A 24,462-nucleotide genomic window follows, 5' to 3' on the forward strand; every position below is an offset into this window, starting at 1 on the left:
CCAGCATTGTAGAAAACCAGTGGCAAGGTTTTATTAGATGTCAATTTTATAAAACCTTTACAAAATCAGTAATAAGCACCACTGGTCGGTTTCATTAAAAAATATCAAATATGAAAACAAAAGAAAGATCAAAACAGTGCTTGATTACCACCTGTACAAAATATCTGGATACATCAAGCATAAAAATAGCAATCCTACAGGACTGCACATAAAAATATACAAGAAACACTAATCTCACCACAACCTATACAAAAGGTTTTGGTGTCCATTATTGGAGTTAAGGGAACTTGCAACATTTCAAAAAATGTACACAAATTCTTGTTAGAGTCTGAAATTCAGGAGCATAAAGTACAAGATGAGCAGGTTCAGTTCAACAGCAACTTCTCTGGGGGTTCAATAAGAGAAACCTCATGGTACCTGGAAGAGAAAATAATCCACTGTTAGACAATGTACACAGGTATATACAGTCAATACCCTAAATCAGTGGTTCTCAGACAGTTGTACATATACCACTGGTGGTACTTAAAGCATCCCAATGTGGTAAAGTAGAGGACATTTGCTTGTATTTAAATATTGTACAATGTTGTAGAACCACTGCCTTAAATAAATCTAACTAATAAAGGCACCATTTAAAACAAGTCAGCATATTGGCTTATTAAAATGTTAATGGGCTAGTCACCTTGTAAACATATAAATATTGAACCAACACACTTGTGTACATTATGACAAGTTGATAAATAATTAACGTCTAACATTTGCAACTTCAACTTACTTTGAGCCCTTGTATTTCTCCCTGACCGACTGCTGTGCATGCTGGGCAGCACTGAGGTAGGTCTGGTGCAGATCTTGAATACATGGCATAAGATCTTCCAATGTGTAGCTGGTCATCTCAGCAAGAGCCTTTGACTAAAACACAAAAGGTAGATTTGAAACAACCAAATTAACAAGCAAAATATTGATCTCAAGATAAAAAAATAAGAGCTTAGCAAATAACTAGAATATATGTATACAACTTACCCATGATCCCCCTGTGATGGTGTAGTTTGCCAATATAAAGGCTGCAGCAGCTGTTTGAGAAGGTAGGTACTTCAAGAAGGGGTCAGAATCAACCAAACTTAGCTCTCCAAGAAACTAAAAGAAAAGTAATGGCATGATTAAGAAAAATGCTGCAAAACCTCAAAACAAATAAATGTTCGACCACATTTGCCTTCACTCACCATTGACAAGCTCTCAACCTTGTTGTCCACACGTTGCCGCAAGTAGTACTGGGTGAGAAACTGGATGATCGTTGGAGCTGCCAGATCAAAAGAAAGGACTTTTAGCACCAGATGCTCCATCCTTAACACTTGTTTCTTCGTGTAGGTGTCATCAGTGATGTAAACAAACTCTGCCACCTCTGGGGGGTAGATCTCCTCGAATTTTCTGCAGGCCACCAAAAAGCATGTGAGCAAACCTCTACACCAGTGGCGCACAAGTCAAAAAGCAGAATGTAAAATACTTACGAAGCCAACAGCATAGCCGCTGTGCCAACGAGCTGCAGTTTTCCCCTCAGCACAGACATTGAGGACAGGAAGCGGTCGATGTAGTTCACTGCCAGGTATAGAGTCTCATTTTGAAGCTTGTACTCCTCACCAACCTCCACTAGCCAGTCCACCAGGATGGCACGCATACTGTTTGTGATGTCTGGCTGTTTCTTCATATAACCTGCTTTGGGCCTGCATTTGAGCTGAGGGGAAAAATAAATAAAATATTGAAAGAATTCAAGCCAACAAAACCCATAAATGTGTATTCAAGATGTATAACTTACCTCCATATCCCTTAGATGTGTGTGAATTTCAGCAGCGTAGTCTGTAACTTCATTTACATTTACCAGCCTCTCCTCACCTTCAATTATTGACATATCCATGGGAGAATCTATAACAAAAGAAGAAAGTGTTAGAACATTCAACGCAAAACACTCATACACTTCTATTTGCATACCAAAATCTGCCATGTCGTACCAAAACTGAGATCCATAGGCAGGTCGATAGTAGCAAGGGGCTGCCTTAACCGGGTTACTGTGGGGTTTAGTGTTAACGGGGAACAATCCATGGTGGCTTTTTTGGAAGAAACATGTTTCTTTGAGCAGGCACCATCAGGTTCATCAACATGAATCTGAAAAGCAGGCTGCTTGGAAGAGGGCTTTTCTGCACAACTTTTGCCATGGTCATCTGATCTGCAGGGCTGTACATTAACCTGGTAACACAAGGGAAAATACAAGCAATTAGCCTTTATAGTAAAATATTTTAAATCTACACTAACCCCGTTCAGTGTTTAAAAGCACTGAAATTACCAATTTCAGCCTTCATACACTAACCAATATATCTCCATGTTCTCAAGGCAAATTGTAAGTCAGTGCAGACAAACAAAACTATGAAAAAACAAATTAAGCAACATTGACAATCTTCAATAAAATATCAAATCCTGAGAGCTCCATTGTGCAGGGCTATATTACTGAACTAACTGAGCTGATGTATTTATGAGCTCAAAATAGGTTCAGTCGATAAATGGAAACATTTGTAAATTGCAAATGTCTATGCCTTTACCAAAACTGTCTGGGTATAATCATTTTTCCAAAACTTATCCAGGCCTGGAAAGTGTTTAAATTTCATGACCATACAAACCCTGACAAGCAAGAGTGTTACTTGTATTAGAAAATGTTTCTCTAATACTGGTGGTTAATTTTTGACCAGCTATACAAAAACACTACCAAATTTAGGGCTTAACAGATGCAGGTAACATTTAACAATAAGGATACATTAACTGTGCTTATAAAAGTAGGTCAACTAGTTATTTGACACCAACCTATTCAAAATATCACTACAATTTTTTAACCCCTGTACCAACACATTGGAAACATTCTTGAGAAAATAAGAAATAATTAATGGCTTAACTAGCATAAATTAATACTTTGACATTAAGTAACCATTTAACAAATGTTTTACTGTCGTAAGTGCTGTTTTTGTTAACCTTTATTGTAAAGTATTAGCTGCATGGCAGGGTGCCTAGAAGCACTGAGCAGCTGCAGCATAGCTAGTGTCACTCCTATGGAACCTATTGAGGTGGGGAAAATGGCGGTCTGGGACATGGAGGGAAGCTATTTGGCCATTTAAAACAAAAAACAGGACTAAAACGCATTTAATTACCACGTAATTCAGGTTTAAAGAAGTGTTAAACTTATAAAATGAAGACTTACAACATGAAATGCACTTAACAGATGCACGTAGGCCCATTTAAGCAGGTAGCTAGCTAGCTAACCATGCAGGTTAACCCATCCAGCCAACTAGTGCTGCTAGTTAAAAAATAATATCCAGCCTAGCTTACTAGATCTATAACAAGTGAGTTGACCGAGCAAAAGTAGGAACACAGAGTCTAAAGTCACATTAACAAAGTGTAACTAAAGTTTAGATCACCATTCACAAAACCCCCACAGACCTGTTTGGAGCCTCGCAGGGCGGGCTGTCTCCTCGGGTTGTTCTCCAGCACTCCCAACACGGTTCTGTTGGACGGTTTCGGGTTCACGTTCTCCTGGTTCTCCAGCCTACTCTTTACTGCTGCCGCTCCGCGCAGAGAGAGACGGTTCTCCTGGTTCTGGACGGATCCAGCTTCACTAACTTCGTGTGAGGACATTTCTGCAGCGTGTTAATAGTAAACTCAGGCTATAACGAGAAAAATAACACGATCAGCGAATCTAAAACAGCCCAGAACTATAATTTGTTTAATGTAAGATCCCACAGCGGCGCTCGGTAATCATTAAGCCGTTGTTAGAGACAGTTTAGGCGGATAGAGAGGGGTTGACCTACCGTGTGAGACACGCAGCAGCAGCAGAGTGTAGTTAAAGTTATTCAGCTGCTGATCAGACAAAAAATAAGAGTCATTTAAACTTCAGAACGCAATAAATAAACAACGCTAAACTACAGCTCGGCCTATAATTACACCGACACAAAAAGCGCCATAATCCGGATCAGAACCGCCTAAACTCGCTGTATTGACTCAGGCCGGGTTGTTTCAGTGCTGTCCAACCCGCCGCCGCTCCTGCTCCGGGTTTGTTTCTACCAGTTCAAGTAGCCCGCGACTACTCAAACCGACCAATCAGAGCGCAGCGCAGCGGAGCGTCACTAATCTACGGCAGCCGGGAGGGAGGCAGCGCGCGAGCCGTTGAGAAGTCGATGTAAGAGATTGATTGGCTCAGAGGAGAATTTAAACAGAGAATTGAGGAGAATATGGACAAAAGAGCACAATAGAAGGAACAGCCTGGAGATGGACCTAGTTTAGACCCTCCATAATAGATAAGACTGTTATAATATATTATTTATGTTTATCTGTTCTTTAAAAATAATGAAAAACTAAATAAAAGAAGAATAAAAAGAGAGTATTACAATGCAAAAGTGAAGAAAAAAACACATGAAGGAGAAGGACAAGAAAAAGGGTGGATTTTAGGGTCATTTAGCTATATGCAATAAAAGTAAAAAAAAAATAAAATAAATAAAGGTAGATTTTAATGCCACTTTGTCATTTAAAAATATGTGATAAAAGTACAAATAAAGGTAGATGTTAAGATTTGTATTTATTTATTCATTTATTTATATATAAATTACAGTGTTTATATCACACTGTCACACAAAGCAAATGTTTTTTTCAGGAGATCCTATTCAACATGTGGAAAATAACTTTATAAATATTAGTACAGAGCAAACATAATTAAGAGCAGAAGTCACCCACCAAGACGTTTCCTCTTTATTTTAATACCATTGCTGATCTACTGTTATACTCACCTGTGGAACAAACTTCCAGAGATCTTTCTTACGTCTGCAGAAACTGCTGGCTTATTTAAATCAGGGCTTAGTTAGTTGTAGTTTATGTTAACTTAGAATGTCCTTTAGATTTTTGATGGATTATTTATTAGCCTGTCCTATTCTGAAATGTGTATATCCAAAATGGCCAATGATTTTTTTAGCAATAAAACTTTTGCCCTTTGCAATGTCAAAAACAGAGCCCTTATCTCTATGAAAGGAATTTACTGTGGTTTAGTGAAACAAAATGTAACACTGATATATCACATTTCGTATGTATTTCAGATCTTCTTTAAATTCCAGATTAAACTAATTGTTTTCTGATCAATTGTTTTTCGTTTGTACAATTAACATTCTTGTACAAAAAGGTAAAATACCCTTAACAACACACACAAAACAGATAATGACTTGAAAAATTTATTACATAGAAAAATGACCCCACATAAAGTGAGTACATGAGCAATTTGTCTGAAAAACAGGGTGTCACTAATCTTACATAACACAACACATAACCTAACACAATCTCAGTATGGCATTGATACTTAAGCATCTGTTATACAGCAAATAAATACCACAGAAAAACATTACAATTTCAGTTTGATGACAGACTGATCTATCTTCATCCATCATTAAAAAACTCCATCAGAGAATTCAGGTCATAGTTGTCTAATATTTCAAGAAGTTGGGAAACCTTAGTTTTGACATTTTGTCCTTTAAATTTGAACTTGTCGATGAAGAGGTCGGTTATCATGCCTGTGTGAAGACAAAAACATGTTAATTTAAGAGTTATTAATAATAATTGAATAGTTAAAAGTAGAATCATGTTATATTGTACATATTCAAGATCTGGGAACAGTATCACTACAGTATAATCAATACTATCATAATATTTCTTTAGAAATACAATCAAATGAAGCTTACATAACATACAAAGACAACTTACCATACAGCCTTTCCAGATGGGCTGGCTGCTTCTTATATTCTTCTAAAAGACGAGCAGATTCGTCAAGTATACTGCGATACTCTGGAATCAGAAAATCCGCATTCCCTTCATGCACCTGCAGCTCCTGCACAATAAACACATATAAAAATGTACATACATTACATCAAGTAAGTTTTAATTAAGCAGTTAATATTATAATTCATAACTGCACACAGTACATTACCTTTAAAGCATCAATTAGCTGAACCTTCTTGGCCAATAATAGCTGATACTCAAGTTTAGGGTGAATCATCTTCAGGGTATGGCTTACAGAATCTTCATTCACTTCTAAAGCAGGGCAAACAGAAAAAGGTCGCCACAGCATATACGTAATCAATAAAATACAGTATACAATGTTACTATAACACTGTACAGTATATAGTTACTAAATATAGTAAATTCCAAATCTGGAACAGATCTGTTAAGGATCCTAAGGACTCACCATATGAAATGTTCAGGTTGATTTTGCGCTTGGTGGCTTCCTTAGAGAGAACATCCTTCAGTATGGATATGGTGGAAATATTATCTGACTTAAAGTTCCCTTCGCCTTTGCTAAAAAATAAAAGAAAACAAAAACACACGCAATTACACAACATACATTACTTATACAGATGCATCAAATAGATGTTAATTACATCTATGCGGTTTTGTGTCAAAGTAATCATAAACATGCTCAAGTTTGTGCTAATTAAGGTGACCACTGTTTCACCAGAACAAACCTCATATAAATGGTATTCTATCTATATTCAGAATCTCTGTCTCATATTTATTTGTGTTTATTAGGCATATTTAAGCAGATATTTCAGAATTTTCTTAAAAATTACATTTAAACTGAATCATCAAAAGAACATACTCCAATAACTTATGTGTACACCTTTCACTGGATTTTTTATATTTTATATTTACACTGATAACTAGAAATTCTTAAAACTACATAATCTTTAGATTTATTTGTCTTGTTCTCCCTTCTTCTGTTCTAACTGCAGTGGAGTTGACCTCACCAGTAGCTGGCCTCAAGCTGTGTTCCCAGGAAAGTGTTCTGAAAGTAGAAGGTGATGTTTTCTCCAGCTGGGGTTTTCTCTGGCACCTCAGGCAAGCAGAACACGACCCACGAGTGAATCTCCGCAAAGCTAAACTGGCCCACCAGCCGCAGAGTGTTCATGGGTCTGTAGAGAGAATCAAGGCTTGTTCTTCTAACTATCCTTCTGACACACTTTTTAGCAAATAAATGTTCTGTATTGATTTCTATGGTAGACAACTGATTACTGCATGTGATGCCCACCTGTCTTGGTCAATGCTGTGAGTCCTCTGGTGCAGGGAGAGCGGTTTAATCTGGTACTGTCGGACCTGGCAGGTTTTGGGCTGCAGACGGGGTGTTACGTAGGCCTGAAGTGTGCCATACTGACCCTCAATTGACCTCACCTGGAAATTAATGGAAACAGTGTGAAACAGTGTGAAACAGGCTTCACATTGGGAGACTGAGCACTGAGAGCAACAGAGCGCTGAATAAGGAACACTGGATTACCGGTAACTATTCCAACTGCCAGTATTTGAGAGATAAAATAAGAATTTAGGAAATAAGAATTATGCCATATATTTATTGCCATAAAAAATACTCTAAAATTGGTACTGTTAAGTTAAATCAAATGCCCATATTTATTGTCTCATAATGCTATCTGCTCTCCAATACTGTCAGAATACTGTATCAATATCAGTTACCTTAAGTTCCAGCCTTGTAGTGTTAGCCTGGCATCTGTAGGTGGCAAGCAGGAAATTTCCATTTGGCTGTTGGGAGAAAATATGTAAATAGTAATGCTTTTTAAACTCACATTAGGCCTACATTTGCCGATCCTGTTTGCTTTGGTTCGCAGCATAAATGAAGATGATATAATAGTGTTTTACCTCTGAATCACATTCACTGAAGCTGACAACTGCTGAGTTCTTGTCCACATCTAGTAGATCTATAGGAACATCACTCTGTTCAAAAATAAAGAATATTAAAATATTAAATTATTTAGTAATAATATTTTAAGTATACTAAGATATTAATATTAAAGGTTATATATTTTTACTATTGTAAACCTTTCGAACAGTGCTGACCTGAAGGAGCAGGTTGTCAATGGCAGTCTGCACCTCCAGCGTGAGACTGTAGCTGGCGTCATCCTGGCACAGGGTGAATCTGTCATTGATGCTAAAGACGGGCACCGCAGATACGGCCGTGCTTGACTGAGAGCTCTGCTGGTACTTCTCCCGACCCTGCATTACCTTCACCTGCAGCTGCTCTAACTCAGCCCTGAAAACACAAAACAACTCAACACCAATTAGTAACATATTTGTAAGGTACTGCTATGAAGTTGGTGATTAAAATGCATTGAATTTGGATTGTAAGATATTTAACATTTTTTTATGCAATTCCTCTTCAGATAATTTGTAAATTAAGTAAATATATCATGACAGTAATTGATTTATGACTATTAATCATTAATCATTAATTAAACATCTAAAATAAAGTAATATTAATAATTATTAATATTTCACATTTATCTAGGAGAGATTTAGCTTCTCCATAATAAGAGCTTCTTTTTTAAATTCATAAGGAATATCACTAAATAAGAGCTTTGTCCAGCATTACATGTGTAAAGTCTGTACCTGAGCGCAGCCACCTTTGTCTGGGTCTCTCGGCTCATCTTTACCTCATCTCCTGGCCCTGCCTCCATCTGCTGCGGCTCTGTAGTGAGGCCTGACACCCAACCTAGTGACATCACAACCAGACAAGGGAGTAAGATATTTAAAATAGGGTTAAAATACACTATAAAGACATAAGGTTTTGGTCACACCTCTAATCATTGAAACTGTGTGTTTCACAAAGTCTCATTTCCATAGGTGTACGAAATCAAGTTCCAAGTAATGCAGTCTTGGGACTTTACAGACCTTAGATAGAGAACGTGTGTTGCACTGTGTGCAATAGGAGGTCAGCTGGTGAAATTTATTCCCTACAAGATATTCCACAATAAGCTGTGAGTGGTTATTATTAAACAGTGAAAGCATTTAGGAACCACAGAAACTCAGCCACAAAATGTCTGATCATGTAAAGTTACAGAAGGGGTGTGCTGATGAGAATAGCTGATCAATGACTGCAGAGCTCCACACTTGCTGTTAGAGCTGCAAAGGGGGACCGACTGCACGCTAATGACTATGGTAAAAGAACAGAATGTGGTAAAACCTCCTGTAGGTATAATGTGTAGGTGTCCTTATACATTTTTTAATATGGTTCTATATGGCACTACTTTTAATATGGAATCTGCTAACAGCAGATAGAAGCAACATGGATGGTAGAATGTAAGGAGTATTTTAACTTAGTCTTCAGTCTCTGACCTGTGTAGGTGGTAGTTAGAACTTCCTCATATGACTCCTTTCCTACGCACCCCCCCTGGATTGATGTGACACTTTCTGACAAAACCTTTTGATCACAGAATAATGCAGATTAGTGATCAAACAACACTGATCAGCTATTTTGAAATCAGCAGAGAGTGTTAACCTGTCAGTGTCACACATACATTCTCAAAGCGTAGCGTGGGTTCGTTGGAGCTGTCCAATCCATAGACCTCGACTGTCCCATCATCTCTGCCCACCAGAATATCTTTCACACCATCACCCAGAATGTCAAAGGTATCGATGCACAGCACCCCTTAAGAAGATAATGAAATAAAAAGTTAAATTTAGTTAGAAATTTTTAAGTTAGTGTATTTTGTCTACATCCAAAAATATTGCAATAAATATTGCATATTATGAAAAGGTCTTTAAATATCACTTGTGCACTCAAAAAACATATGATATTTTCATTATATTTTTACAATATCACCCATCCGTAAACTCACCTACAAAACTGTTTTAAATTTCCACAAAGCTGTCTATAAGATTTGCCCCTACCTCCTTTTTTCTTCTCATTGTCCACCTCCCATTTAGAGACAGGAGCAGAACTGGTTAACTGGATCAGACCCAGTTTCCCATCAGTGGTTCCATACAGCACCTCCTCCCCATTCTTACCTACACATAAAACATACGTTGTGTCAACAATCATACACACACTCATATCTACATATTTCAATTACTATTTTGTACTGTTCTGCATCAGACCTAGGTTTCACGGCTCACCTCCATCTCTGTTGTGAAGCTCCAGAACAGATGGAGGTCCAGGAACCTCAACATCATATAACAGCTCAGAGCCCTTCAGGAAACAAGAATTCATACTGTACTATAGGATCAGATGTTTACTAAAATGTTATGAGTGAATAAGAATGTTTGAGTAGAAGAAAGGAAACACATGGAAAGATTGTGGATGACTCATTTTTATAGATAAGCTCAACTGGATTTTGTTTAAAGTGACAGTCTGTAAATTTTGAGGATTTGGAGGCCTCTCTGGTGAGAATGTGTAATTGCACAGAGCATGTGGTACAGTACTTTTAATGCAGGTTAATGTAAACAAATTGCTATGTAAAATTCAATTTTTTGAGTATATTGTTTTGTTCTTGTTCATTTATAGAATTCTGTCAAAATGGGCAGATTAATCACGTCCAACTAACCTACCAGACCACTCTGTTTTTAAATTGTTGTGCCGGAACACTGATATCATTCATTAGAATATTTTCCCCCTTATTCCCCCACTTATGACAAATACTACTACTTTCAATTTAAAAGACAAAATCTTAGGGACTGCTACTTCCAGTTAGCATTGTCTCATTCACCTGATACTAAGAGGCTTCTATTAGCTTTGAATGGTGATATTTAAACTGCTGGGCAGATAAGAGTTAAATTCAGTACAATCACCTGTAAAACACGAAGAACTCTGTCCTGACAGGCCAGAACAGGCACTGTACGGCCCACTGTTTCCACAGGTAAACAAACTATGTCATTGATCTTGTCTCCTGACAGGTAATAGTCCTGGTCTTTGCAGTCACAGTAGTGATTGTAGATGTAGCTGGCACAGACAAAAAGATCTGCTCCAGAAACATGCCTGCCAACAATGTATAAATATTAACGTTCAGGTCACGTACATCCATTGTAACCAGCATATAATGAAGCATATAATGAGCATATAATGAAAAAATAATGACTCACATGGCGTTAATGCTCTCAGTCAGATTGGCCTCAAAAGAAAGGAACTGTTTTCCCTTTTTGGTGAAGCCCCTGACCTCAGAGCCAGAACATACAAAGATTTTCTCCTGAGGGGTTCCTAAAGCTCCTCCCAGTTCTAGTCTGGAGATCTTCTGCCCTGGGAGACTTTTGAAAACAGGCTGGATAAAATAGAGTTTTTTTGCTTTAGCAGTAATTATATAATCTCCAATAGGTGAATAAAGTATTTGAACCATCATAAAGTCAATAATGTTAAAATAATTAAAACACGCACCACAGCCTCTCCCTTTTTCATCCCGAAACAGTTCACTACACCATCGTGGTCTGCAACAGCAACCTAAATGGAAGAAATCACAAAAAAAACATAACACTTAATAAAAACATCCAGTTAAAGCAAGATTATGTAACAATTTTATCTTACATTAGCAGCTTCAGAATCGTATTGATGTTCCACTGAGTGTAATAGGGAGAATGGTGCCTATGACATTGCCACTCTGAAATGTTGTTACTGTGCTATAATGTAACTTTGGTGGAGCTGCATAATACAAATGCTACCAAACACAAACCATATTTGTGTAAAAATAAAATAAATAATATTACTCTATGGGCTCAGCCCACATGCTTCTTTCTCATTCACAGATGCTGCTTTTGTATATGTCAGCTTGTTAAAAAATCCAAATGTAGAGCTGCTCCATGTAGTGTGATTTGTATTTACTGCTGTAGAGTAAAAGTTAATTACACTCCCTGGCTTAGAGAAGGATGCCTGGGGCAAATCCACCCACTTTTTTACAGCTAAGACTAAGTCTAAGACTAATCATATGTAATCATAGGTTTACATAGGATCTCCGGTGGATTTCGCATTTTACAGAGACTTTAAAACTAGGTTAGTGGCTGAACTGCAGTGTTGTTAGCCAATCAGAGTAGATTTTTGTATGTTTTCATGAGCAAGAGCCGAAATTCCCCCCACTCCTCCAGAGGACTCCAGAGGACAGTTTTATCGGATCACCAGAGCACTTCTTTCGTAAAAAAAATGGCTCGCATGGCATTCATTCATACTAGATATCACATTAAAGCACAGTTTTATTGGATCACCAGAGCACTTCTTTCATAAAAAACGGCTCACATGGCATTCATTCATAGTAGAGATCAAGAGACAATTTAAAAAGAATGAAAAAAAAAACAAGGAGTGAGACCATTAAAATGTTATACCATGCACATTTTATAATTCAAAAAATGTGTTTTAGATTAGAGGTGGGCGAATATGGACCTAAAATATTATAACAATGTTTTAGAACTACTTTAGATTTTGATGATGTGTTTTATTACATTGTTCATTATATTTGCTTTTTTTTTTACCATTTTTTTCATTGTTTTGGCTGCCATGCTTCATCATTTTGTATGTGCACTTGTGCAAGAATTTTATATTAATGGTTTGATAGCAATTGTTTGATGAATTCTGTAACTACATTCTTTCAATTCATTACCAAAACATAACAGTAATACAGATCAAGATTTGAAAGATAAAAAAAGTCAACTTACCTTTTGTGTCGCTTTTCGTCCCACTGCTGGTAACAGTTTCATGGTTTTCTGGGATGTTACTCCGACCTTGAAAGACAAATAAGAAAAAATAACTCCTGCTTATTCGTGCCAATAACATGGTGAACAGTTTACTAATGATAACTACTGTTTAAATTTTCAGTACTTATCACATAGCATTGGATAGTTTGGAGTCTCAAAAGTAGCTTCTTACCTGAAGATAATCAACGTGGTTTAAACTAAGTTCCATCTTCTCTGTTTTGATCACAGATGTGGGTGTAGCTGGCTGTAGATCACGGAATCTCAGTTACTGATTAGTCGATTAGCTTCAGAGCTGGGTGTTTCTGCTGTGTGCTGCCGGATAGTTCAGGTATCTGTCGTTTCCTCTAGTTTCTCGGAGGTTTAAACGTAGTCTGAAAGAAATGCAGTGTCTCAGTGAGCGGATTAACTCCTGGATTAAGTGCTGCTGACTGTCCTCGCTCCTCCCGCAGGTTCTAGCTGGAAGGCTAACTAAAGCTAACCTAAATAACAAGCCTAGTTAGCTTACATGCTACCCGCAGAAACAGATTTTTCCTTCGTGTGAGAGTTAACGCGGCTCGTTAGTCCTCTGGAAGGAGGTAAAAACCCGACATTAGCCCGTATTATATATCATTTTCTAGAAGAGCAAAAAAGCTTAGCGAATAGATTAATAAACATCCAGCAAAGCTAAGCAAGCTGCCCTCTCAGCGCCGCCATGTTTGGTCTCTGACGCATCCCAGGTTTCCATGGAGACAAACAAATTAGGCAAAAAAAAAGGAAATAATATTGCAGAAATACATATTAATCTGGAAAAGTTTTTTTTGGTCTCTAAAAATAATTCAATATCAATAATTTAATTTTTTTTCATTCTATGACTTTTATTTTTTTATTATTAAAACAATAAGTAATTTATCAGAATTAATCAAAATAAATATTTTGATCAAACTTTTATTCTCACAAGAACAGATTTTTTTTGTTATTTGTGCTTTTGAACTGTACAGACCCCTGAGCCATTCCACCAAATGTGTTCCTTTTTTGTCCCCAGGAAATTACATGTTACATGTGCACACAAAATAACGTTCAAATACATTTTATTATGAAGCATATTGTCTTGTACATGAATATATTTGCGCAATATTCATACATGCAAACATATCCACTCTGATTGGCTAACAACACTGTAGTTCAGCCAGTGACCTAGAAAACTGAAAAAATAGCATTTGTTACCTGTCCCCACTCTCTAACTATAAACTTTACCATGAAAAATAATGATTACAATTTTTCAGAGATGTAATTTTTTGCATTGTTGTAAGTCCATAATACTTAAGATAAAAGAACTAAAAACATTTTAGATGTGTCCCTGGGTTTCATTCATTCCTGTTACCGTAAAACATCTGAAACATCTGTAACGCTACACATCTACAACAGAAAGTTACATCAGATGGTTCTTCTGAAGATCATGAGAAGACCAAAATTAAGTTCCCCCATTAGTTTTTTTTTTTTGTATATTTGATCTTATTGTAACTATGACTGAGGAGGTCAATCTCAACACTCTGTCCTGTTACCTAAATTAATTCTTAGATCTTATTGTGGGAAAATCACTAGAATGTGCTCAGTGTCCTCATGCTATTGGCATTGCTGCTATTTAGCTATTTTTCATGTTTTTGCTAATTCTATGCTAAAAACAGTCTTGTTACTTTAATTCCTGTTACTTAAAACAAATAAAAGTAACAGGAATGTGTGCCAGAAACAGGACTGAGTTCCAGTAACAGGTGTAATTTTTTTGTCATTAATATCAACTATTTGAACATACAGTCAACCATTTCTTTAAAATAAACGCTTTCTTGAGAGAAAATCAATCAAAGAATTAGTGGACTTGCTTTTAAACATGCTTTTTAAATGTCAAATGAGTTTTGTAACCATCTTCAGCTTAGAAACCTTGTAAAGCTGCCTAAGATTGACCAGTACATGTATTGAATAGTTACATACAGGTGTTATTAGATTCAGAGTTGAAAAAAAATAAGTTTAATTTGGAAGAGTTACAACAAGCAAATGGCACCCATTCAGTGGGAAATTATTTTTAGAGACATCTGATTTAATACACTCAATACTATTACTTGTGGGAAGCACTGTACACCTAAAATCATTGTAAGTGTGAATTCAGAGCCCCAACCATTCAAAAACTGGAATGAACAATGATTCAACATCAGAATTTTAACATTAACTATTGGCTATTAGGCAATGTTAAATAAAGGTTGCTTTAATGTTTTTTTCCCTCTTCAACCTTAAAGAATGTTATGCAATGTGATAAATTAGGAAGTTGGGGATAAGGTGGGATGGTGATCATCCAACACCCTGACCTCACTAATGCTCTTGTTGCAATCAATTCCTTACAGCAGATGCAGTTACTCCAAAAGAAGCAGGGTCAGATTGGGGTAATGTTTCAAAAAGGCAAATAAGAGAATAATTTACTAAACTGAACACATGGTTTAAGAATCTACAAATGTTATTGTTCTTCCGTATAGCTGCATAGGAAGTGTTCGCTATGCTATTTTATTACAGAGCTCATGCTTCCCTCTGCTGACAACTTTTATAGAGATATGGATTTCATTTTCCAGCGAGACTTGGTACACTGCCCACACTGCCAAAAGGACCAATTGGTCTTATATAATATTCAACATTTCTTAGACACTGATTTTTGGGTTTTCATTGGCTGTAAGACATAATCATAAACAATAAAAAAAATGCTTAAATTAGATCACTGTGGGTACAATACATCTATATAATATGAGTTTCACATTTTTAACTGAATTACTGAAATAAATGACCCCATTTTGAAAATAATAATTCATTCAATTAACCTTGCCACCCTAACTTGCACTTTGCATAAAATGAATAAATTTTCTGTTTTTGTAGTTTTTATTTATTTATTTATTATATTCTTTATAAAGTTCTATACTTGTGTACACATTGTGTAGTCAAATCAATATATTTGATTTACTGATCTCTTTGCCATATCTGTATATTAGACTACTGCAATTTGTGGATTTTGCTCTTGGATTTATAAAGTTATCTAATCTAGTTGTCTTACCTAGTTGTCTTATCTGTGAATGTCATTTTTTATAAGGCTTAAACTGCATACATAGGTCTATATGTGGGTGTGTTTGCTTGCAATACCCTATCATGCTTATTATGTTCTGAATTAACTGCATTGTCTTGCTTATTTAAGTTTTAAGTTTTGAGATTTGGTATTGATAAAGATATCTAATGTTGTCATGTTCTTTCTTTTACATATCTTTGTGTATATTTTTAATCTGCGTAAGAGTAAGTCTATATTAATAAATATTATAAAGAAATATTATGATCATATTATGAATGATGATGTGCATTAGAGAACATGCATATTTTATTAGAAGCAATGTAAGCTTCTGATTAACGGGTTTCATGATTTTTTTTCATAGGCTTATTTATCCTAATTATAAGCAAATTCATGCAACAGCGTGCACAAAGCCTTCATCATCAAGCAGGTTACAAAAAATATGGACAAAATGCTCTTGCCGTAACAGCCTTCATCTGGTCTTGATGATGCCGAGAACATTTTGTCAGTTCTCTTATTGAATAAATCTCATGCAATATGAGGACACTTGAACAGACACAGTGTGATGGTCTGATACAACACTAGACAGCTGTTTTCATAGATATTATCTTCTCCCTCTGTTGAGTCTGTTTGAGAATGAGCATATGCATGCGTGTGTGTGTGTGTGTTTGTGTGTGAGTGTGTGCACTTTCCCCAGCGCATAAGTCAGGGCAATGAATGTCCTTCAGCACCAGGGGAGGGGTCAACACTCAGACACAGAGACGCAGGGGTTTGGAAAAGCTGCCTCATTCTGCCAGCAGCAGAGGACACTACCAGACCTCAAGGAGATGTGAGGACAAAGAAGATGGTCTGCTTCTACATGCGAAAACCAAGGATGCTACGCCTCAAACCTAAACATCTCCCTGGGGTGGGACCCCCCTGAAGAACCAGGGCGGTTGCATTCAATCCATGCTAACTGATGCCTGCTCCTAAGAAGTTCCTGGTGGCTTCCACCTCTATGCCTCTTGCGATGGAATGGGGCTGGAACGTGAGCGTGTATCTGGGGATCCTCATGCTCCTGCTGCTGCTGATGGGGCTCCTACTGTGGATGTTGCTGAAGCAGCTGAGGAACTCTGTAGGAAACAGCGCCCTCCACCCCAGCCGGTCCTTCAGAGGGCCACACTTTGGGTCCTTCAGGGGTCACAATTTCTGAGAAAGAGAGACAAGTATGGAAAATCATGCATTGGATGTAATTTTTCGCCAAAAAAAGCCTTTACAAACATCTTATATTGTTAAACTATGTTGGACAACCAGAGTGGATTATTATCCTGTGACTGAAACATGAAGTTCTGGAAGTGTCCAAGACTGACCACTGAAATCTAGCCAGCCAGCATTCCCAGCTTTTGAGGATAATTCAGATGAAAAACTGCATGTTTATGTTCCTAAATAGAACACAATTTCTTCTTGGGCTTTTTCTGGACCCAACTGCTGGATTGAGTGGCTGTTAATGTTCAGTGAATAAGAAAACCTGAAGAAGAGCTGTCTGGAGTAACGTTAATTAACATCAGCTGTCAGATAGCTAACCTATTTTTATCTGGAAGAAATTAGTATGAAGATTTCTATACAATTATTCCATACAAATTGTTTATTATTGAGTGAATTATAAGCTTTACTTTAAGTAAAACTAGACTATAAACTGTATTTTTCTGAGCTGTTTTTTTCTGTGTGGCTGACAGGTCTAGCTAGCTAACTTTATCATACTCTATAATCTGCTGTTAGCTAAGCTAATTGTTTCTATTGTCTTACTGAAAATGTTTAGTTTGTGTCCAATATTATGTTATGTAGCCACAGTTAGGTTATCTGTGTAGTGATTTTATAGTAGTTGGCCAACATTAGACTATCATTTGAGTTACTTAAGCTAGCAAGTTGCTATAGCTAGTCAACCAAATTAGGTTAGCTACCGAGCCCAGCTCACTAGCAGCAGTTATTCTAGCACGTCTGTTGTCTGAAACCCGTTTGCTCTAGACAAATGGACAAGTATAGGTACATTTTCTTTGCTTTTTTGCAACATTATTTTATTATTTATTTATATTATTTTGCTTTTCAAAATTAAAGAAAATTTCTGGCCAGGTGGATATTGCTCATTTTAATTCCCCTATTCACCCCTATTCATTTTGGACTCACTTGTGGGCTCCCTCTATTGTTTCACAGTAATTTTCTGATAAAACGGAGAAGAATGTGGGTAGGCTCTTCATAAACTGATTTTATATCATAAATTCGACTTTATATTGCCATTTTTTCCCTAATATTTGGAACATTACTCGGGACACAGTATTGTTTCTGATTACAATATGTTTAATGCGCATTGGTAAATATATATGGCTGCTGAATTATATGTCCTAAGTTTTACTATCTTCATTTTACCGGCTGCAACACATATATCAAATCTCCTACCAGCTAAGAAGAAGAACAAAGATTTTATTTTAACTAAATTATTTGCCATTATTGAACAGAGCTACTGTTAGACAAATAAACAGCAATTTTCTAAAAGAACATGCACAAAGATAATTGATGTTAAAATAAACAAACATACAAAACAGTTAAAAACTCACTGGGTTATGTTTTTCTCACTTTTTTCACATAAAAGCATGTTTTTTTTACCACACTGTTTTCCATATTATCAAATATTTTATTCCACATGTGATTATATTTTCTCTCATGTGACCACACTGTTTTTCACACCTAATCACATTTCCCCCCCCAGCGTGACCACACTGTTTGCCAGATGTGACTACACTTTTTTTCCACGTGACTAAAATGTTGTCCACATGTGAGCATGTCTGTTTACACATAATCCCACATGTAAGCATGTTTTTTATGATCTGACCATTTTTTTCCCTACGTTATTACATTTTTATCACAAGAGATACATGATCATGTTTTTATGTGATAATTTTCCCCAAGTGATCCACACTGTTTTCCTTAAGTGATCATGATCATGTTTTTTTTTACATGGTTATATTGTTTTCCACATATGATCACATGTCTTGTTTTTGTTTACGTAAAATAACATGATTTTTATTGTGTTATCTTGTGGCAATGTGCTTTTTAGACATACTGAAACACTGTATGTAGAATTAGATGTTTGCAATGTATTTAATACTTATTAATACTGGAACTCTAATAAACATGCTAACAATAATGTACAATAAAATACAAGCACTGCAGTCATTGCATTACTCTTGTTGTTTTTTTCATGTCATCTTGTGCATCATCTTTCTGCCAGTGTGTAGAATCCTCCAGATCTGGTAGCCTACAACAACAACCAAGCATGTAAACTTGATTTCTTCTTGTCTAATTGAGTCAAAGAGGCTGGAATATTGTTCATGTCAAAGGCAGATGTTCCTGGAAAAGGGATCAATGAATGTCCGTGCCAAGAGGTCAGTGAGGTTAACGAATCATAATGTGTCCTTGCTTCACTACTTCAGCCATACACTATCATAGACAGGCTCTTTTCACCTCTGGATCACGTCATTAACTTCTCCTTACACAACCAGAGCTGTGATGTGCTAACAGGTCCTCTTTCATGCTTACTGCAATTTCATGATTAAGGTGAGGCCTTCAGGCTCCATACAATGACAATTCACATGGAAGTCAATAACATTCTTACTTATACATTAGTTACATTTATTATTCATAATTTCATCAAAAGAAAGTGCCAAAGGGCTTTCTGTTGAATGTTTTAATAGGCAGTGAGGCAGAACATTATTAAATTATATTTGTGTGTGCGTGCGTGTGTGTTTGTGTGTGTGTGTCTGTGTGTGTTTGTGTGTGTGTGTGTGTACGTTTTAGGAAAGGTAAGAAAGAGAGAGTAAATGTTACCAGACGCCACACAGTGAATCGTTTGCAACAGTTCAAGTAACACTTCAGTGTGTGTGAGAGACACTGTGATTGTTAAAATAACAACCGACAACAAACTGGTAACTGTAAACATTAAATACATCACATACAATATAGCCCTTTATATACATGCTAGGCCTTCATTTAAAAAAGTAGGCCAATAAAAGGCACTGAAATTACAGTATCCTGTATTGTGATGTAAACTGTAAGCTTTTGAAAACTCTTGCCTGTGTTCAGGTTTTTTTACTCATAACTGATAGAACATAAAATAGAAAAATATTTTGTCACTGTTGGGCAAAAAAACTTTTTTTTTTTACATTTAGGCATAATGTGAATTTGGCAGTTGCTCATTCTATACTAACAAAATGTCAGAGACCCATAGAAGTGCTCCAAAATGATTTATAAATCTTTTTACACTGACACCCATTGAAAGTTTTTGAGGTTTCTCATTAGGAGTTTTCCCTCGCCTGTCACTTTGATGATACAAGGATTTTGTCTAACACTGAAAGTAACATTTAATGTAAAGTATTTTAGTATATGATATAAAAATCTATTTAGTATTTGTAACCAAATGTATTGGTACATGATATATTAAGTATAACATACAGTAAAGAGAATACATTCTAATAGCCATTCATACTGTTGGATTCATTGGAATATTATAAGCAATGATACAAATATACAAATATTTAAATGTGTTATCTGTAGTAAACATGTAAAGTAAACTGTAAACTGTTAAAAAATGATGGCCTTTTTTTAGAACTATACATCATCTGAATTTTTGTAATAATCAGAAAATATAACACAAAATATATTTAGCATGATGTCTCGTGGATTATGCTTTCCTGTGACTGTACTCTCAAATTACTGTTAGCATTATTGACAAAACTATTTGCTTCTTTTAATGTGCTTTATTTACATTCACATAAATGTATATATTTGGGACACTTTATACTCTGATTTATGTTTAATTTTTAATATCACATTTTTTAGGCACATCAGCGGCTCTACTTCCTCAGGAGGCTGAGACGAGCTGGACTCGGGAGCGTAGTCCTCACCTCCTTCTACAGATGTGTGGTGGAGAGCGTTGTGTGCTCCAGCATCAATGTGTGGCATGGAAGCTGCTCTGCTGCAGACAGGAAAGCACTGCAGAGGGTGGTGAAGGCTGCACAGAGGATTGTTGGAGTTAGCTTCCCCAGCACCACAGACATTTACACCTCCAGATGCAGGAAAAGGGCCACCTGCATCAGGAAGGATCCCACCCACCCAGCACACGCACTTTTTGTCCCACTCCCCTCAGGCCGGAGGCTGCGGAGCATTAAGTGCAAAACAACAAGACTCAGAAACAGCTTCATTCCGGAAGCTGTAAGACTCTTAAACTCCACTTAACAACACACTGCAATGACACCAAGGACAAATTACTGTTTACTGTTTACAAACATGGTCACTTTACTTGCACTGAGACACTTTATCTCCACTGCTCTAATTCACATTATCATGCTGCTATAGCACACTTGCACTCTGGAATTCATGTTGCTGAACCTTCTACTCTCTATTTATTTTTTATTTTTTTATTTTTTTATTCTTTGGGATATTTATCTATCTATTTTGTATATTCTATTTCTTTTATTGTATTCTTTTTTTTATCTATATATCTATTAACAACAGCTCTTGGGGTGTAAAACTGGATCGTGAGATCACAATTTCGTTCCACCTCATGTACCACATGTGATGCGAATGACAATAAAAATCTCCTTCCTTCCTTAAAATATGTCTCATACATAATTTTAACATATTTTTTAAAATATGTTAAAATTTGTCTCATACAAACAGACTTATTTCATACTCACAAAATACTGTATTAGGCTGTTATAACAAGCTATTGTAGCTTGTGTTCTCATAACTTGAAAGAAAACAACTTCCCTCTGGGATCAATACATTTAAAATCTATTTTATAGCTTTAAATCCCCTAAAAAACACCCAATACAACCAAGGCATCATAAAACTGTAGAGTTTCACACAGCCAAACCTAATCTCACCAATCAAGCCCAGTCTGTCTCCACCGGCCCTCCCTTCACTCCTAATGAGGTTCCTCTACTGTATTTATAATGGTTCCCTAAGGAGAAGTCCTGAATTTGTTGGGAGGGGTTAGCAAATGAGGTGTGACTATTAATCACAACTTGCTGAATGAGAGACAGTGCGAGCGTTATTTCAGTCTGGGCTGATGGAGACTGATGAATAATAGAGCAGATATTGATGAGTGGTCAGTGTGCTGTAGAAGAAGACAAATGCTGACCTGCATCAAACTTCCCCTAAAGTTTAAACTAAAATCCTAATAATTAGGAATGCATTGATGTGGAAATTCTTGGGTAATGCCAATATGCGATATTACTCGTGTACATATTTGCCAACACTGAATGCAGGGTTAATTTTTTTAACTAATAAAAATAAATAAATCAATTAATTTTAAAGTAGGTGTCAGACAATTGTAGTTGTACAGCCAGCATCGCTTGGTTCTTTTCTAGCATACAATAAACAAACAATTTGTTTCTAAAAAAGCAATTATATATAGAATAGGAGTCTCTTGAGCAAATAAACATCAACCTATTGTCACCGCACCTAGCGCCATGAGCAGTGAAGCAGTGGAATTCTATGTTTTCTGGATTGATGGAGCTCCATCCAGTACATCCTAACCTCACAAAATGATCTAAATGCAATCAAATCCTCACAGCAGTGTTGTTTCAAAGTCTTGTAGAAAGCCTTCCCTAGATAACTGAGACAGTTCCTCCAACAAAAGCAGGATCCACTCTTTAATACTTCTGATTTCAGAATAAACCATGAATGTGCAGGTGTCCCAATACTTTTGGGATAGAGTATATTACGTTTTAGAGGATTTACAATGAACAGGTTGAAGCTGAAGAAGTGCCACAGCAACAACAACAGTCCATCAGCTCTCCATTTAAAGACATGCTAATAGGTGTGTGTTAATGCTCACACAGGCAATTCTATCTATAATCATCTGCAATTCAATCTCTCTGGGTCACACACATTTAATCACAACATCATCACAGATGCCCAATTATGTGTTCCCTATCTTGTTTACTGCCTCTGTTGGCACCGTGCTGGCCTGCCCACTGCAGAACTGGGTTAAACTGAAGCTGGAGTAATCTGATAACAGTCTACTCACTTCACTCCCATTTCCTCAACAGTACCCTGACTAATTACGGCTTTGTGTTTTTTCCAAAGTGCCATTCAGACCAAGCTGTGATGTGCCATCAAATTTCACCTATGGTTTACGTAAATCTGGTTTCAGATGGTAAACGCTGGTCTTTGATGTCATCATAAAAACATAGCCTATGCTGGTCATGCTTGTCAATAAGCTTGATGATTCTGTTCCTTTTACTGATCTGCTGATTCTGATTCTGTTACTACTGGTTAAGCGGCATGCCAAAAAAAGACAAGACAACAATATTAACGATTTGAGCACTCATGCCCGGAGAGGTGGGCAGCCATCGCTGAACAGTGAAGAGACTTGCTCATGGGCAGCTCAAACTGCGAACCTACAACCCTTTCAGAGCTCTAACAGCTTAGCCACCAAGGGCATCTCTAAAGAGGAGAATACCCACTTAAGGCCTATTTCGTAGCATACGCATATCCAGCTAAAGTGTGCTACGCAGCAGAACGTGTTTAAACTTCTGCATGCGTGTATCTGCGGCTCTGCGTCATATACCCATATCCCCATTGTCTTAATAGAATTAAATTAATGTCTTTTGTAAATGACTTGAGGACTTTGGTGCACCCTGAGTGTTAAGCAGTTTATGGATTTGGTTTTGTCACAACCCCTGGCACAGCAACTCGCCGACCTCATAACTAACATTACACAAACTCATTAATAAGAAGTAAAGAGAGGCTCCGCGCATGTAGCTGATGATGACAGGATTTAAAGTTCTCTAGTCTCACTAAACTGCAGTGTGAAACCAAAACTAAATGGCACAAATGTTCAGAATAGTACAAAGACATGAACTTTGGTGTGGACTCTAGTCCTGATTTTTAGGTGTAAAAAAAGTCCTTAAACTCCATATAACCTTTTAAACATGCTATAGCTGTAACTCCAGCATCTGCTCACCAACCAGTCAGCACACATTAGCAATAATGCTAGCACCTTTACTACGTAAAACCTATTTGATGTAGAAAAATGAAAACATACAGGCAAGTTTTCTTCGCTTTTTTAGAAAAATTATTGATTCTGCTTTCTAAGAATTCAAGAAATATCCTTGAGTTTTTAGGCAAGTATCTCTATTCCCCTCTAGTCATTTTGGACCAGAGACTGTAAAAAATATGTTTTGCCATTGAAACCTATGGGGATGGGTGGGGTTTCACAGCTTTCTGCAACCGAACAGCAGGGGGCGCCCGACCTGTGGTGGCTGTGGTTCACTTTTGAGAGACGATGCTCTGTCCAGCTGTGGGCTCCCTCTAGCGGTTTGCAGTAATTTTTTGAGACAATGAGAGAGATAAGGAGTGGGCTGAAGCCAACACTGCCCCAGGATGGTCATTCTTGTCAACCAGCTTGGTGATGCTGCTCAAGCTAGAAGAACAGCTCAACCATCCAACTGTATTACTGTATTGTGTGACTCAAAACATATTTAAAAAATTGTTTAATTGATTAGTTAATGAATATTCCCTTGTAAAAGAAAGGTGCATTTAAATATATATTTTTAAATATACTTAACATAAAAATAACATACTTCCAACATTATTAACAAAATTAATGTACGTAAATTCATACTAAATGAGCTATTTTGGAACAACTTATGGCAACTTAAGTTTATTTCAATTGTAATTTAACTTATTTAAATACAACATTTTTGTGTGTTCCTAAACATTATTTTTAATAAATTGATGGACTACTTGAAAAAAACTACACTAAAGTGCATTTTAGGCAGTATTTTATGCCACCACATATATTTTCTGTCAGCACAAATATA

General features: G+C 36.7%; 3 protein-coding genes across 4 annotated transcripts; 1 reads left to right on the forward strand and 2 right to left on the reverse strand.

Annotated features, from left to right (window-relative positions):
• Window positions 1-6: 6 nt before the first annotated feature.
• Window positions 7-4,091, reverse strand: ccna2 (cyclin A2). Its single transcript, XM_007239043.4, has 9 exons — window positions 3,843-4,091; window positions 3,475-3,698; window positions 2,001-2,235; window positions 1,808-1,914; window positions 1,503-1,726; window positions 1,218-1,422; window positions 1,018-1,131; window positions 773-906; window positions 7-417 (listed from the first exon to the last, which is right to left on the reverse strand). Exons 2-9 carry the CDS (start codon window positions 3,667-3,669, stop codon window positions 366-368), a joined length of 1,266 nt encoding a protein of 421 aa, XP_007239105.3. The 5' UTR covers window positions 3,670-3,698; window positions 3,843-4,091; the 3' UTR covers window positions 7-365.
• A 1,144-nt stretch (window positions 4,092-5,235) lies between these two features.
• bbs7 (Bardet-Biedl syndrome 7) lies at window positions 5,236-13,244 on the reverse strand. Of its 2 annotated transcripts, XM_022686004.2 has the most exons (19): window positions 12,698-13,244; window positions 12,487-12,552; window positions 11,222-11,284; window positions 10,933-11,108; window positions 10,642-10,828; window positions 9,970-10,042; window positions 9,745-9,861; window positions 9,372-9,502; window positions 9,190-9,274; window positions 8,464-8,566; window positions 7,915-8,107; window positions 7,717-7,791; window positions 7,534-7,599; window positions 7,097-7,236; window positions 6,816-6,980; window positions 6,257-6,366; window positions 5,999-6,102; window positions 5,776-5,899; window positions 5,236-5,585 (listed from the first exon to the last, which is right to left on the reverse strand). In XM_022686004.2, exons 1-19 carry the CDS (start codon window positions 12,731-12,733, stop codon window positions 5,452-5,454), a joined length of 2,148 nt encoding a protein of 715 aa, XP_022541725.2. In that variant the 5' UTR covers window positions 12,734-13,244; the 3' UTR covers window positions 5,236-5,451. The 2 variants fall into 2 exon arrangements, with proteins under 2 accessions (XP_022541725.2, XP_022541726.2); XM_022686005.2 differs by lacking the exon at window positions 12,698-13,244 and having other exon boundaries at window positions 10,933-11,094; window positions 12,487-12,554.
• A 2,955-nt stretch (window positions 13,245-16,199) lies between these two features.
• LOC125804770 (small integral membrane protein 43-like) lies at window positions 16,200-18,658 on the forward strand. Its single transcript, XM_049484217.1, has one exon. The coding sequence runs from the start codon at window positions 16,557-16,559 to the stop codon at window positions 16,788-16,790; it is 234 nt and encodes a 77-aa protein (XP_049340174.1). The 5' UTR covers window positions 16,200-16,556; the 3' UTR covers window positions 16,791-18,658.
• The last annotated feature ends 5,804 nt before the right edge of the window (window positions 18,659-24,462 follow it).

The sequence above is a fragment of the Astyanax mexicanus genome, chromosome 10 (assembly GCF_023375975.1).
Source record: "Astyanax mexicanus isolate ESR-SI-001 chromosome 10, AstMex3_surface, whole genome shotgun sequence".
In the NCBI taxonomy this organism is placed as follows: domain Eukaryota; kingdom Metazoa; phylum Chordata; class Actinopteri; order Characiformes; family Acestrorhamphidae; genus Astyanax; species Astyanax mexicanus.